This window comes from Pongo pygmaeus, chromosome 2 (genome assembly GCF_028885625.2).
Source record: "Pongo pygmaeus isolate AG05252 chromosome 2, NHGRI_mPonPyg2-v2.0_pri, whole genome shotgun sequence".
Lineage (NCBI taxonomy): Eukaryota > Metazoa > Chordata > Mammalia > Primates > Hominidae > Pongo > Pongo pygmaeus.
This window is the reverse complement of record NC_085930.1, coordinates 203,663,676-203,680,061: the sequence shown is the minus strand read 5'-3', so window position 1 is coordinate 203,680,061 and position 16,386 is coordinate 203,663,676. Positions and strand designations below refer to the sequence as shown.

At 37.9% G+C, this 16,386-nt stretch overlaps 1 protein-coding gene across 10 annotated transcripts in view; it reads left to right on the top strand.

Annotated features, from left to right (window-relative positions):
- The window catches only part of ATP13A3 (ATPase 13A3), an 83,565-nt gene that overhangs the window by 62,798 nt on the left and 4,381 nt on the right, over nt 1–16,386 (top strand). For 6 of the 10 annotated variants that reach the window (XM_063662566.1, XM_054483797.2, XM_063662567.1 and 3 more), the window contains 3 exons: nt 4,072–4,160; nt 10,125–10,205; nt 11,194–11,283. In XM_063662566.1, coding sequence (XP_063518636.1) covers nt 4,072–4,160; nt 10,125–10,205; nt 11,194–11,283 — 260 coding nt within the window. Of the gene's footprint in view, nt 1–4,071; nt 4,161–10,124; nt 10,206–11,193; nt 11,284–16,386 lie in introns of those variants that run through there. The other 4 variants (XR_010125806.1, XM_063662568.1, XM_054483801.2 and 1 more) reach the window with 2 other exon arrangements.

The window sequence follows — 16,386 nt, the reverse complement described above, 5'->3', positions numbered from 1 at the left end:
AAGGATTTTTTACTACAGATAACTTATTATAAGGTGAATTTAATCATTAGCGTTGGTATACATTTTATTCAACATTTTTAAATTTCAAGGAAATGTTGAATACATGTAAGGGTAGCTAAAAACATCTATGAAAAAACATTGCTTTTTTTTTTTTTAATTTGAAGAAAACTGGTATTCAGACTGGTTTGCAAGCAAGACAGCTCTATCAAGAAAGTTAATTTTAGAGATCTACCCTATCCACACTGTTAGAATTAAAAAAGAGAAAGGGAGAATATTAGTTACCTGTTTCTAAAGATGCATCATCTATATGTGTGGAAAACTTTTTAAAAAGGGTTTAAGAAATTTTGTATTCTCGTTTAATTTCCAATTTACTAGAATAAATAATAAACACTATTTTTGGCCACTGGATGATTTAAAAATGTACTAAGATTATATTTAGCAGAAATATAACCATAAAACTCGATTGCCATTACTATTAGCAGCTTGTGTACTTCTCTCAGTGGGTAAACAGAAGCACTTGCTGTTGTAAAGCATGCCTTCTGAAAAGTACGAAAGGAGCAGTACAGTTGATGCAGGCATTCTGCTAGTTTTCACCTCTTGTCTGTCTGTCACTGGATCCATGCAGAGTCCTTTCTAGGACCTGCCTGTTAGTTTTCACCTCTTGTCTGTTTGTCACTGGAGTCCATGCAGGGTCCTTTGCTAGGACCTGCCAGTTGTTGCTCTCTATCAATGGTGTGTAATATATTAAATGTATTTTGAAATTATTATTTTTAAGAATTAATCTCAGCCTTAGGCGTTTAAGGAATTCTCTTTAGAGTTTTTTGCTTTCTTGTACTGGTTCACTTTTAATCTAAATTAAACTTAACTTCAGTCTGTGTGGTTACCTATTTTCAACTTGAGCTTCACAGTTACATTTTCTCATTCAGCTGCTTTCATTTCAAGGGCCATGCTATGCACTTAATTCTTAACACTCTCCTTTAACTAGACATGATTTCTTGGGATTTGGCTTCAATTTTTAATGCAGTTTCTTGTTGGATCATCCCTATAGTTTATTGCTTGTGCTATCTAATCCCTTTATCTATGAAGGCATTACTACTGAATTGCCAGAGTCTTTCCTGTTCAGGGCCTGTGTATCTTTTTCCTGTTCATCTAGCATGCCTAAATTGGTTGAAGCCATTCAGATACCTAGAGGCCCTACAGAATAAGGTGACCTTTTAAAGACATAACTGGATAAGGGGAGAGGAATAGGAATAAAAAGGCTTAGGATTTGTGGCTATAGGTTAGTTAGTACTAGTTATTGTTTGGGGAAGGAACAAAGAGATATATATTGGGGTGAATATTGTATGTGTGTCTACCTTATTTCGGAGTCACTAAGAATATGAAGGAAATCCTTTCTGGTACCTTATTTTGATACCATAGTCCATCGGTGGGATCTGGTATCATGAACAGCACATCGTATGTTGCCACAAGCTGAAAAATATTTCATAATAACTTCAATTTACATGTTGCTATATACTTTGAATACTTAAAAATCTATTATTTCCTACAGAATCCTTATCATATCCCCATTTTATAGATAAAATAATTTGACTGTAAATGACTTGTTCAGATTCACATAGCTTTGTGGAAGAATCAATCTAAAACAATCTAAATCTTAAGGAACACCCTTGACCCTGGCCTGCAGTCACCAGTGACACACAGTTTGTTTTGATAGCTGTCTTCTGGTGAAGAATGTTTACACTTTAGTACAATTACTAAGCCATTGCTTATAATGCTAGGAGAATCTAGGAGCTGAGAGCATAGTCTACAAGAAATTCATACCTCTCTAAAGTGAATACCTAATTCTTATATTCTTGGTTGAAATCCTTATTGATTTTAAAATTTGGAATGGTTGTATGTCTGCCAGCCATCCTTCTCTCCCCTGTCACTTAGTGTCTTTTTTGAATAGTGCCTTTTTTTTCCTCCAGGCTAAACAAAGATAGATTCAGTTACTTATTTTCTCTTTCACATGGAAATCTTGGCAGATTTTTAGAGGTGGGATCCAAGAGGTGGCTCTGGGAGAGACATGAAAATTTGAGAAGCAAACATTGTTTAGGTAGATGTAAAGAAGCTTCTGTGCTTGAGAAATTTTTTTTTTTTTTTTTTTTTTGCCAACGACACACATGTCAAGAACCAGGTCGCAAATCTGTTTTTGCTGTGGTTTGAAAAATGCAATCAGATTTGAGAAACATGCAATATGGGTTATTACTTCATTGAATTTCTTTTTTAGTCTCCGTGTTTCTCTCTGCCATTTATGTTCTGACCATTGCTTTTTGTCCTTTTTCTGATTTTGTCTTTTTTCTTTTCTGTTTTTATATACTTCCAACCACCACTTTCCAAACACTTTTTCCTTATCTGACCATAACTACTTAAATGACCATAGAACTTATATGATACTTTAGTTGCTGCATTTGTGAAACAGGATGTCACATTTCCTATTTACAATTTAGTAGAATTGCTTTTTACCCAATATGAGTCCCACTTTTTTCTTTTTTTGAGATGGAGTCTCGCTCTGTCACCCAGGCTAGAGTGCAGTGGCGTGATCTCTGTTCACTGCCAGCTCTGCCTCCCATGTTCACACCCATTTTCCTGCCTCAGCCTCCCGAGAAGCTGGGACTACAGGCGCCCGCCACCACGCCTGGCTAATTTTTTGTGTTTTTAGTAGAGATGGGGTTTCACCATGTTAGCCAGGATGGTCTCATTATCCTGACCTTGTGATCCGCCTGCCTCGGCCTCCCAAAGTGCTAGGATTACAGGTATGAGCCACCACGCCCAGCCCCATGTTTTTTTTTAATCCTTTTGGTCAGTGGCTCATAGTAAAAAATGTGTCTCCACTTTTGGTATAAGTGTTAGTGTAAGTTTCAGCCTAAGCTACTAAAACTATATATATATATATATATATATACCCCTACACACTGATATATATAAACATAAAAATGATAAATATATAGTATAGTTTCTATAGAATGATAAATATTTACCTGTAGTTTTGAATTGATATTAACAAAGTTTATATTTACAAATAACTTCCACGTTTAAAAATGACACTGAGACCCTTCATTTACAGTCAGTAAAAAGGACAGTAACTTCTTTACCCAGTCTGAAGGCCTCATGATAAAGTTTTTGTATGTGGTCTTAGTAAAGTTTGAGTTTGAAGTGGAGTTCAAATAGGAAGTTGTAAATAAATGTCCAGATCAAAGGAAAAAGGGAAAAAAGTTTGGGCTATCAATATAATTAGAAAATTTTGGAGCCACTTTTATGGCTTATTATTATACAAGTATATGCTTATATACATGTGTGTATATGTGTTGATGTACACACTTAAGAAAATGGCCATGAGCAAGCAGTTTGGTTTTTGAGTTAGGAAAGTGAGACAAAGTACTGCTGGGTGGATTTGCCATTCCCAGCTCCCATAGCAAGCCATAGGTCAGCCCACTTTGAAAAATAGTAGATCAACTCAGTCTCTTGGCTTTTGGCTAAGATTTTCTGTGAAAACATTTTCACAGTGTAAATCAGTGAAAAAATGGGATTCACTTACTAGAAATACATTTACATTTAGGTTAGAATGCCTCTATTTGGGGTTAAGACATACCCAATACTGAAAATAAGTGTTATTAAGCATTTTTACAATCAGTAGTAATTGTCATTGAATACATGTTTTAAATGATAATCTCATTTTGCCACACATAGTTTAGTCTCTTATTTGCTCATTATGTATTGGCTTTATTATCTTACAAAGTAGCTATCCATTTGGGCGACATACAAATGTCTGTGAAGGTCTGAGTCTTATTTTTTAAAGTGCTGATTATTTTCTGAAGTACTTTTACGGTTAAAGCTAATGGAGTTTAAATATAACATCACGTTGTGTATATGAATCTTTTGGGTGCCCTGAACAATGTCTTTATTTCATTAACTGAAGTGAAAGTATTCAAAACCAAATTTAGAAATGACAGTATACCAGTTGTTATTGGATGCCTTTTTATATAAAGGAATTTCCTAATTTACTTGTTCTACTTTTACTTTCTTTTCCAGATTTTTTTGTTTTTTCTGTGATTTTTTTATATATTTTTATATTATTCATCATGTTGTATCCAGTTGCCTCTGTTGACCAGGTTCTTCAGGTAAGACTTAAGCATATCATTTGTTTGGGGAAAAAGACTAACCTGTATACATTTCTTTTTTTCCAGGATCTCTTCTTTTTATGTTTTCTAAGATGCTGTTATATTAACCCAAAGATACTCTACAAAGAATAAAGAACCTAATGAAAATAGCAGCTTTTCTTAGCTATACCTGTTTAATCTCTGCTTCTGATTCCGTTTTCATTTGTCTGCAAACAAATTAAATAGCCCTTGGTCTTTAAAAACAACAAAAAAACATTGATCCTGTTATCTGTTACTCCTCTCTTCTCTACCAGTCTACTTCTTGAGTAGTCTACACATGCTCCCTTTTGTTTTTTGGCCATTTAGTTCTTCAATTCTTTTCATTAAAAACTTTCTGAGTAATGAAATACTTGTTTTTCATACAAAAGAATATGCACACATATTTAAGTTGTTAGCCATAATTTAAAAATAGTAAAGAGATAACACCCTGAGTGTATCATCCAACCTAAAAAAATGAACATTACCTGAGCACAAGTCAGTGACAAAAGAAAACAAAAAAAGGTAACATTACCAATCAGTAAAGCACACTCATGTACCTGTTTTGATGATTTTTCTGTCATTCCCTGTTTTCATTATACACTTAACCATATATGTTTGCAGTCATAAAAGATAGTTTTGTGTGCTCTTGAACTTCCTGAAAATGTTATCTTGTTCCTTTTTTCTGTGACTTGCGTTCTCCCATCAACATTGTTTGTTGATACATGTATTTTATTTTCACTGCTGTATAGTATACAATTGTAGGAATATATTAAATTGATTTCTCCATCCTCTGTTGGTAAATAATTACTGAACATATTGCTGCTGTGAACATATTTTTACGTGTCTTTCAGTGTATGGGGGTAAGTAATAGTGTATGAAAGAGTGGAGTAGGAGTGGTTTATCCCAGGTACAAGCAGTGAGAGAGTGGTGTGATGCTGTAGAGAATTTGCAAACAGTGATTAAGCCCAGTAGAAGTCCATCTGCTTTTTAAATATTGCCACGTGCTGGTATTTCCAAACACTTCCAGTGGTAATATACTTCTTCCACTACTACCCTTGGCAAACCACTAGGGACAAAAGTTTCCTCTGGTGTATTCTGGTATGATGAGCATGTACTCTTCAGCTACCATGTGCCAAGTTGTTTTCCAAAGTGATTGTATCAATCATCCATCAGTGTTTGACATCCTGTTGTTTCACATCATTGCCAACACTTGGTCTTGTCCAGTGGGTGTAAAATGTTATGGTGGTTTTACTTTGCTAATTAACTTTACTAATGGAGTTGAGCATTTTTTCATATGTTTAATGGCCATTTTTATTTTCTCTGTGAACTGCCTATTCATGCCTTTGGCCAGTTTTTTCTACTAGGATGTTGTCTTTTTTTTAAAACTTAGTTTTCAGAGTTCTTAATGTATTATATTTGACTGTATAGTGATAAATATCTTCTCCCAGTTTGTGGCTTGTCTTTTTACTTTGTTTATAATATCTCTTTTTAAAAAACAAACTTATAGTCTGACAAGGCAAATTTATTAACTTCTTTTTTTATTTGTTCCTTGTGTCTCAGTTTGGCAGACTTGTCCATCTCAAAGTTATAAAGATACTCTCACATTTAGTCTTATCCATCTGGAATTAATTTTATGTATAGCTTTTGAATAGGGATCAAATTTCTTTTTCTTTTTTTTCTCTTACACATACCCATTTGTTTCAGCAATTGCTTATTGAAGTTTGTCTTTTCCACTGATATTCAGTGATACTTTTGTCTTACATCAGTTTCCTTCCTTCCTTCCTTCATGCCTTCTTTCCTTCCTCCCCTCCCCTCCCCTCTCCTCCCTCCCTCCCTTCCTTTCTTCCGTCCGTCCGTCCGTCCGTCCGTCCGTCACCCACGCTGCAGTGCAGTGGTATGATCTCAGCTCACTGTGGCCTCGACCTCCTGGGCTCAAGTGGTCCTCCCACCACAGCCTCCTGAGTCGCTGGGACCACAGTTGTGCACCACCACACCCAGCAAATTTTAAAATTTTTTGTAATAAAAATTATAAATGGGGTTTGTCATGGGGTTTCACTGTGTTGCCGTCTGACCCCCAACTCCTGGGCTCAAGTGATCCTCCTGCCTCAGCCTCCAAAAGTGTTAAGATTACAGGCATGAGCCATGGTGCCTGGCCGCAGTTTTCCATATATATGACTAATAGTCAAAATATGACTCCATATTTTGTTGTTTAGTTCCCTTTATTTGTGCCAGTACTATATTGTCCATGTTACCATGACTTTATAAGAAATCTTGATATATGGTTGGGTAGGACTCCTACCCCCATCCCACATTGTTGTTCATCATGACCTTTTTGGCTGTGCTTGAGCTTTCCTTCTTCCTCCTTCATGTGTGTGTGTGTGTGTGCGCGTGCGTGCGTGTGTCAGTCAGAATCTGGCTCTGGTACCCAGGCTGGAGTGCAGCCCACTGCAACCTTCGTCTCTCAGATTCAAGCGATTCTTCTGCCTCAGCCTCCCGAGTAGCTGGCACCTGCCACGACGCCTGGCTCTAATTTTTTCTATTTTTAGTAGAGACGGGGTTTCACCATGTTGGCCAGGCTTGTCTCGAACTCTTGACCTCAGGTGATCTCCCTGCCTTGGTGAGCCACTGTGCCCAGCCAAGCTTTTCTTCTTAACTTTTAAGTTTGTTTGTCAAATACCAGGAAAAGCCCTCTCGGAACTATTAGAATTACACAGAGTTGATCAATAAATTTTGAGGGTGAATTCATCAGTTTTCCTTCCCACAAACAGTATCTCTTTCTGTTTCTGTCTTTTTGACCTAATGTCTTTCAGTAAGTCAGATAGTTTTCTCCCTAATGGTTTTTGCACATTTTTTGTTAGGTTGTTGGAGTAATACAGTTTTTGATCCCTTGATAAATTATAATTAAAATGACATTTTCTAATTTTTTATGTTTTTGAACTCAATACAGTTGTTTTAGATATTCATCTTGTTCCCAGAAGCCTTATCAGACTTTTTTCAGACACATTTTAGATTGTCTAGGATTTTCTGTTTAGACAGGCATCATATATAAGTAGTTACAAGCTGTAATTACTTGACTCCCCAGCAGTTTGTTTCTGACATTTCACAGTCCTTATGTGCTTTCTCTGTATTTTTCATGTCTTAATATATTGGTTATAGTGATAGTGATATCCTTGTCTTACTCTTGTCTCTAAAGGAAGTGTTCCTAATAGTTCACCATTAGATATACTGTTTGCTGTATATTTCTAGTATATAGTCTTTATCAGGTTAAGGAAGCTTCCTTGGTTGTACAGTGTTGTTAACATAAGTGGTTTTAAATTTTTATCTAATGCTTTTTTTTTTGAGATGGAGTCTCGCTCTGTCGCCCAGGCTGGAGTGCAGTGGCATGATCTCGGCTCACTGCAACCTCCACCTCCCGGGTTCAAGCAATTCTCCTGCCTCAGCCTCCCAAGTAGCTGGGATTACAGGCATGTGCCACCATGCCTGGCTAATTTTTTGTGTTCTTAGTAGAGATGGGGTTTCACCATCTGGCCAGACTGGTATCGAACTCCTGACCTCGCAATCCACCCACCGTGGCCTCCCAAAGTGCTGGGATTGCAGGTGTGAGCCACCGTGCCCAGCCAGTCTAATGCTTTTTCTGCAGCTATTGAAATGGTCACAGTTTTTCTCCCTCAGGAATGTGATGAATTATAGCTGATCAGTATTCAAATATTGAACTAACTTTGCATTTCTAGAATAAATTCAGTTTGGTCATGATGCACACTCTTTGAAATTTGGATTTAGGTTGCTATGATTTTGTTTTGGATTTTTGCCTCTGCATGAATGAGATCAGATTTAATTTTCTTTTCTTGTATGTTACAGACAGGTTTGATCTTAAAGTTATATAACTTAAACTTACAAAGTTTGTGAAATGAGTATTCCATTGCATGGACTTTTTAGTAATTTGTTTAGTCCTGTTTTGCTGGATATTTAGGTTGGTTCCAGTGTTTTGCTATTAGAAACAATGTGGTATTGTAAGGAGAATGGCGTGAACCCGGAAGGCGGAGCTTGCAGTGAGCCAAGATCAGGCCACTGCACTCCAGCCTGGGCGACAGAGCGAGACTCCGTCTCAAAAAAAGAAAAAAAAAAAAAGAAACAATGTGGTATTGTAAATCCTTGCACACTTCAGTTATAGACAAATATATATTTATAGGCTAAATATGCAAAAGTGGAATTGCTTGGTCTGAGGGTATCTATAAATTTAATTTTCATAAATTCTGCATTATTGAACTTTGAAGATGTTCCAGGTTGTAGTCTTACCAGCAGTATAGGTCTGTTTCCCTGCATATTTCATTGAGGGGTTTAGCTAAGCACTTACAGTAAAAGAAGAAAACAAAATGCATTGTATTTCTCTCCTGCTGCACATGTCTTTTTCTTGAAATAGTACCACATTCAGCTCACCTCCCACACATTCGTCAACTAGTCTGGCATCTTCCCCTGCCAATCTACTGAAACGGCCCTCAGCAAGGCCATTAGCCTCTTACTGGTTAAGTCCAATGGACTTTTCTCCTTAATGTATTTTTTTCCAGTCTTACTTGACTCCCCAGCAGTATTTGACGAGTTAGCCATGTCATCATGCTTAAGATACTCTCTTCTGAAATTTTGTGATGCTTTGCTGTCTTTGGGCCTCTTCTTACCTCTGTGACTCTTCAGTCTCATTTTCCACTTTGGCTCCACTCCCTCTGCCCATTCCTTAAATGGTAGAGTTCCTTACATTTCTGTTCTTATCCCTCTGGTCACTCAGTACATTCTGGTGATATCCCCTAGAGTCATGGCTTCGCCTGTAATGACCATCTATATGTTAAAGGCTCCCAACCTTTATACCCTGAGCCTAACTCACTACTAAGCTTTAGACCTGCAAATACACTGATATATTGACTATTACTTGGGTGTTCCACCCAACAGATCCCTCAATTTCAACATTTTAAGAACTAAGCTCATCATGTTCTCCTTCAACCCTATTTCTTCTCTGTTTCTTGGTACCACTATTTATTCAGGTCAGAAGTGTGCATGCTTGTGTACATGCGTGTGTGTCTGTTTATCTGTGCATTTTTTTCCTCTTTCCGTAGCCAGCCATTTGTTAGATTCTTTCAGTTTTCTTATAAACCTTTCTGTCTTTACTACTATCCCATTTTTTTAGTCCTTAGAAATAATCAGATTTTAAACTGAACACTTAGATTGTTTTTTCTTAACTTCATCTGTATAGTTCTTTTATGAATTTGTCTTTATAATTGAGTTCTGACCAGTACTTCATTATTAGATTAGTACCTCTTTTTTTTTTTTTTTTTTAATCAGGGTCTTCTGTCACCCACGCTGGAGTACAGTGGCAGGATCTCGGCTCACTGCAGCCTCCACTTCCCAGGCTCAAGTGATTCTCGTGCCTCAGCCTTTTGAGTAGCTGGGATTATAGGCACACAACCACCTCAGCTGGCTAATTTTTATATTTTTAGTAGAGACGAGGTTTTGCCATGTTGCCCAGGCTAGGCTCAAACTCCTAGCCTCAAGTGATCTGCCCGCCTCTGCCTCCCAAGATATTGGGATCACAGGCGTGAGCCACTGTGCCCGGCTGGCACCTCATTCTTTAAAGATGGGTTTTTATTTTAAAAATAGAAACTGTTAGACATTCATGATCTAGTAGAGCATGGGCTTTTGAATCTGAGGGAACAGGATTTGACTCTCACCTCAGTCACTTAATATTTTCTTTAACCTTGAGTTACTTAAACTTTGAGTTTTATCATCTGAAAGTGAATATAATATATACCCTGGGGCATTGTTGAGGATTAAGTAGATAATGTATATGAAGGTGTTTGGTACATCATAGGAATTCAATAAATTTAGAAATTATGATACAGTGCTATAATATTGACTACATAACAACAATTTTAACTTTAAAATGTTTTTGCATTACAGATAGTGTGTGTACCATATCAGTGGCGTGTAACTATGCTCATCATTGTTCTTGTCAATGCCTTTGTGTCTATCACAGTGGAGGTAAGCACTTCCATAGTCAAATGGCTACCATGTTGCTTTGGAATTCTTGGGTGATTTAATGGCAAATGGGAGAAGAGGGCAGGTAATATAATGGAAAGCCACAGAGTCTCAGTTTGATCTTAGGCAAATTCATTTAGCCTTCTCCTGTGAACTTTTCCATGAATTGATAGTGGTCATATTAAGGGAGGTGACTTAGTTGCACTCACACAGATAGGAGAAAATAAGCAATGTGATAATAGAAATTAATGACGAGTAGAAAGGAGAGAAGTTTGGGGCCTTGGTGGCCCATGAAACTGATGAACCAGTGATTGTGAAATCAGAGTTGGCATGTGCCACCTGTGTTTTGTGATGTACAGTGAAATCTCCCATTTAAGAGAGGAGGGAAGGGGAAGGGCCATTCTCCAGGAAACATAGTGAATATTAATAGCAGGAGAGTTTAATGAAAGTATAAAATAATAATTGTTATGGATTTACCTAATTTCAGCATTGATTCCTGGAACATCCTCCTTGGTATTTGCTTTTGAGTGACCTCTAGTGGTCTTAAGTACCCTTTGATTCATTGTATATTGTGTAGTTACCCTCCCGTTAGGATTGCCTTTAGGTTAGCGTTGGATGCTGATGAAATTATATATCTATAGATATGGATATAGAATTAATACTAGATATTCAATGAAAATAACCATTGTGAAGAAAGACTTCAAATTACATAAGCATCATTTTAATATGGGAAAGACCTATTTATACAAAAGCCATATTTCATGGAAAATTTAGAAGTCTCATTTTATCAAGAATTTTATGATGATTTGTATTTGTTACAAAAGTCCTATCATTCTTGATCCTTTGGCAGTATTAACTGAAATTCCATATATGAAAATCAAAATGTGTTTTTCATCAGTTATGCAGCATGTGTGATTTTTTTAAAAAGGTGCACATTAATAAAAAATGACTTAGTCATTATTAATTCTTAACTCACTGGAATATCTCTCAGAACTTCTTCCTTGACATGGTCCTTTGGAAAGTTGTGTTCAATCGAGACAAACAAGGAGAGTATCGGTTCAGCACCACACAGCCACCGCAGGTTGGAACTCAGCACTTCCTGTCGATTCTTCCTGTCTCTCTAGGCTCTCTGCTTGTGTACTCTGTATTCTCTAGCGTGTTCTTGTTCTGTTATGTGTTATTCTCTAGCGTGTTCTTGTTCTATTACGTGTTCCTTCAGCCTTTTTCTCTGTGCTTGGCATTTCATTTCTTAGAAGAAGTCCTAGACCATTCATGGCAAACATTTGTTAGAGGCTTTTCAAGATCAGAAATTTCATAAGTCTCCTTTCCATTCCAATCCTGATCTTCTATTTGTGTAAAAGTCTTGTCCGCAAAGGTGAGAGTTAATTTTTCTATTTCAATCTGCTATAAATTTTATGTTTTTGTTTTTCATGAGTCCCCTTAGAAGCTAAATGAGATTTATATAAACAAAGTTTGCAATGAAAACTGTTTCTTCTTGGATCAGAGTCCAAAGGCCAAAATTTTGAAGAATTATTTCTGATTTCTTGTCAGTTACTGTCCCTTAATTTGGAGTGACTTTTTGGCTTTCTCCAGCGTTATATACCTTATCATTCAGAAGATGATGTGCCTTTTTTCATACAAACCATGGTTTAGGACATTTGACTTTTTGGGTCTGTTAAATAGCCTATCATTTGAAAGGTATTGCAAGTTCTGTGGTAAAGAGAGAAGAGAAACAGAAGAATAAAACCTATTTCCTAGTGTTAGGATGTTAAAGTATAGCTCTTGTTACAGATACAGATTGGACTTATTTTTTAAACCCATCCTATGAATCAGAGCTCTTTGAGGCAGCTTTTTAGGCATAGAGAATTTGATAAAATCTCACCCCTTCATTGCCTTACCCATTTTTCTTTAGAGATGGATGATGTGCTTTACCGATAGGAGCTCTGAGTCTTTTACTCAGCCTTGAGCCACAGGAAGCTGGTGGAGTTGAAGACGACTCCCTGGCATTTTTGAGTTGGGTTACCCACTTAGTTTTAGCCAACTTTTACCTAAGTGGTAACTTCCTGAGCTTTATTTTGGTAATCCAGCAGGCCTGATGTCCTGGTGTAACGCCACAGGCTTGCTTTCTAACAGGGCCTGCAGAGTACCATTTCCGTTTTCTAATGCTTTATGGGTGAATAATGATGGAATGCAGTCAGCCTCAATTTTTTTTTTTTCCTGAAAGCAGTGTAATATCAGTTGTCCCTAGTAGTGGGTATGACTAGGGTTGTACAAGGGGCTCAAGTCCTTTAGCAAAATCTCATCTGTGTATACACACACACACACACACACCCCAACACCCCAACCCTCCCACCCCCGTATAGTTACCTCACTGCATTACTTCAAAAGGTTATCTTTGGCTTATATCATCAACTCTCATGTGAAATATTTGTATTGTATTCTTAGGCCTAGGAAAACATTTAGATTTTTCATATTCTCCCAAGAGATCTCTGACTATTGATCTGAACAAGAAATTACATGTTTTGAAGGGGAATAACCCTGGTTTAGCTGAAAGTAGGTATTATAAGGCCCCTTAAAAATATTTGGATTGGAAGACTCTCCTTGCTTTTCAACCAAAATTAAATGACAGAAAATTATTTATTTGTCTCTGTTTTCTAAAAAATTATTAAGAAATATCTGCCCTTCTCTTTTTGTGAGACCAGGGTCTCACTCTGTCACCCAGGCTGGAGTGCAGTGGCATGATCATGGCTCACTGTAGCCTCGAGCTCCTCAGGCTCAGATGATCCTCCTACCTCAGCCTCCCGGGTAGCTGGCATTACAGGTGTATGCCACCATGCCCGGCAATTTTTTTTTGTTTGTTTTGTAGAGTTAGGGTTTCACCATGTTGCTGGGTAGATGGAACTACAGGTGCATGCCGTCCCAGGCCCAGCATTTTTTTTTTTTTTTTTTGCAGAGAGGAGGTTTTGCCATGTTGCCCAGGCTGGTCTCGAACTCCTGGGCTCAAGCCATCTGCTTGCCTCGGCCTCCCAAAGTGCTGGGATTACAGGTGTAAGCCACCACGCTCGGCCTCCCCTTCTAATTTTTAGAAGTTTATGTTTCTACCTCTGAAGTGTTCATGGGAGAGTGAAGGTAGAGAGTGGTCCAGAGCAGGTGGACCCCAGCACATCCTGTGTGTTAGCTGATTCTGAGAATCATCAAATAGACAAGAATTTAAGTCTTCCGTTTCTGTGGTCATGATTAACGTGCATTTTTTAAAGGCTTAAAAACTTACTGGCTTTAGGAAAGAGAGTTATAACCTCTTATAACCTCCCAGCACAAAGTGACATCCTTTCCTTGTCTGCTACTTGTGTGTGTAGTGCTGCTTCACTGTTCATGTTTGTGGCTCTTCAAGAGCCGGTCTCAGTTAATCAATTACCATAAGGCCGTGGCTCTCAGTCACAGGTGTTTTCCCCAGGGGACACGTGGCAGTGTCTGGAGACATTTTTGGTTGTCACAGTTGGCAGCCCTGGGTGTTAATACTTACTCTCTGACCAAAAAAAAAATTCTTTATGTCAGTGATTATCAAGCAAGATTATTCATCAGAAATGCTTTGAACTCTACCCTTGACCTACTGAATGGAAATCTTCGGTGGAGACCCCCATCGTCTGTGGTTTTTCTACAAAGCAACCCTGTTTCAGGAGATCTGTGTCGTATCTTCTCTTTAGAAGCATTTGTGCCTACCTTGTGTCTGGTAAACTAAGGACACTTAGTGGAACTAGAATCATACTACCTGTAATTTGATCATGCCTGAGGATTTGTGCCCAATTTATGTTTTCTTACTTGGTGAAAAAACCAAAAAAGCAGTTTTTATGGTGTAATGGTAGTCTTTATGCCACTTAGAATATTATTTGAGCTTATATAGACAGAATGTTAATTCTGATTTCTGTGTTTGTTTTATATTCAGGATTGGTATGGAAGAAGACTTATGAAAACCACAGCGCCATTATAACGTTTTTTCCTTCAAGCATGGCATTCTATTTTATATACTGCCCATGAAAACATTTCCTAAAAGACATTGCTAAGCGTAAACTTGACATTTTTGAAAGTTCTTTTTAGTTTCTCTGCTAAACTATGCACGGTAGCCTCTTTCCTTCTCTGAGGGGATAAATTTGGTCACTGAAGCATTCCTTTCAGAAACAAACCGAAAGATCCAGTTGCTATAGCTACTGCGTTCTGCTTTAGGGACTTGTGCCGCAGAGGTTTTGGAGAGACCCACGTGCTCGTTCTGTGCCCCTGATGCCCTGTTTCATGGCCTTTGTGTTACCCAGAACTTGCCTTTCTCCCTTCACCATCATCTCCTCCCCGCTGGCTGATTTCTCATTCCAGCATGCCTGTAGCACATTTTCTTTTCTCTTCCAGTGAATTATATTGTGTTTGAGAATGTGTGTGGTATGTTTGTATTTGTAAACTAACAAACCTATGCTTGCATGTAGTGTACTTTTTGTGTATGATACTTGGGGGAGGTAAGGGTACAGGAACAAAATGTTTTCAATTATGGTACAGTAGGGGGATCCTTAGTGTTCCTCATGACTTTTTAAAAATTGTGACAAGTGTACATTGTTTGTTGTAATAGGGTTGTGAGGATATTTTTTCAATGCATAAAAAGAAGCCTATTCAGTTATTGTTCTATTTGCAATTAAATTAATTTTAATTCTATTGGTTGACTTAATTTCCACAAGTAGGGAACAATGAATTGAGATATGTGTGTGTTTGGCTTTCCTTAACTCAGCTTGCTACGCATTGCCCTTCAACCTGGCACTCTTTGGGCAGACAAGTCCTATTATGTTTCTGCTTTTTTTAAAAAAGTCAGCAGTCAACATTAGTTTATTTCCTGTGGTAATCTAACAGTGCTACTTAAAAGTGACAGCTTTTGGCCGGGTGCGGTGGCTTATGCCTGTAATCCCACCAGCACTTTGGGAGGCCGAGGCGGGCGGATCACGAGGTCAGGAGATCGAGACCATCTTGGCCAACATGGTGAAACCCCATCTCTACTAAAATACAAAAAATGAGCCGGGCGTGATGGCGCATGCCTGTAATCCCAGCTACTTGGGAGGCTGAGGCAGGAGAATCGCTTGAACCCGGGAGACAGTGGTTGCAGTGAGCTTAGATCACGCCACTGCACTCCAGCCTGGCGACAGAGCAAGACTCCGTCTCAAAAAAAAAAAAAAAAAAAAAAAAAAAGTGACAGCTTTTGAATTGATTTAGGAACAATGGTTTTTTCCCCACAATTAGATTGACAATGACACCTTGGGAGAAAAGTAAGATCCAAGTAGTAAACTGTCATCTCAGATGAAATATTACGTTTGTTGTGTGCCTATACTGGAAAGGCATTATCTGTTATTTTGGATCACCTGAAGAATCCTATACATAGTGACTTCTGTACCTTAATGCTAAATATTTTCCTGTGGACTTTTTTTTTAAGGTGATACTGATATAACTCTCTTTAGTTATGACAGTAAAAAGGCTACTAGGCGAGTAATCTTCAGACTTTCCCCCCACCACCCCAGAATGCCATGTAGCTTACTTTTGTCCACCGTTTTTGCCTTTAAATTCTTGGTAGCAGTGCAGCTGATTGTGTTTTGTTGACAGGCTTAAGCTAGCAGACCTTGAACATTGAGAGCGGTGAGTTACTGTTTACCGTGCTCTCTGCGGGGTCAGGGAGGGGAGGGAAAGAGGAGTAGGTTCCTGATGGTTGTTGCAATTGGATGAGAAAGAGTTATCAAGTGAATAGGAAAAAGCTTTAAGAGCTTTAATTTTAAAGTATTTTTGCTCTTCTCCATTGGCCAATTTAGAAACATGTTTCAAAATACATCTATAGCTAACTTGCCTTTTTAAATCATGAGGCATTTTGGGTAACAGTAGAATATGTATCTCAGTTATGTTCTCCTCTACCTTGTGAGATTACTGCATTTAGAGCTAGTTGTAGCCTGGTTTATATGTTGATTGGCAAAACAAAATGACCTGGAATTTAAATTTCATTTTGGAGAAGCAACAGCCAAAATCATTACGAAGTGGCTGTTCTTTAGAAGTAAATATAACTACTACGAGTCCTGGTGTAGTCATTTATATTTATTTCAAATTTCAATTGAGACAAATTCTGAGGGCCCTTTTCAGCCCTCTATTGGGTTTTATTGGGTTTACATTT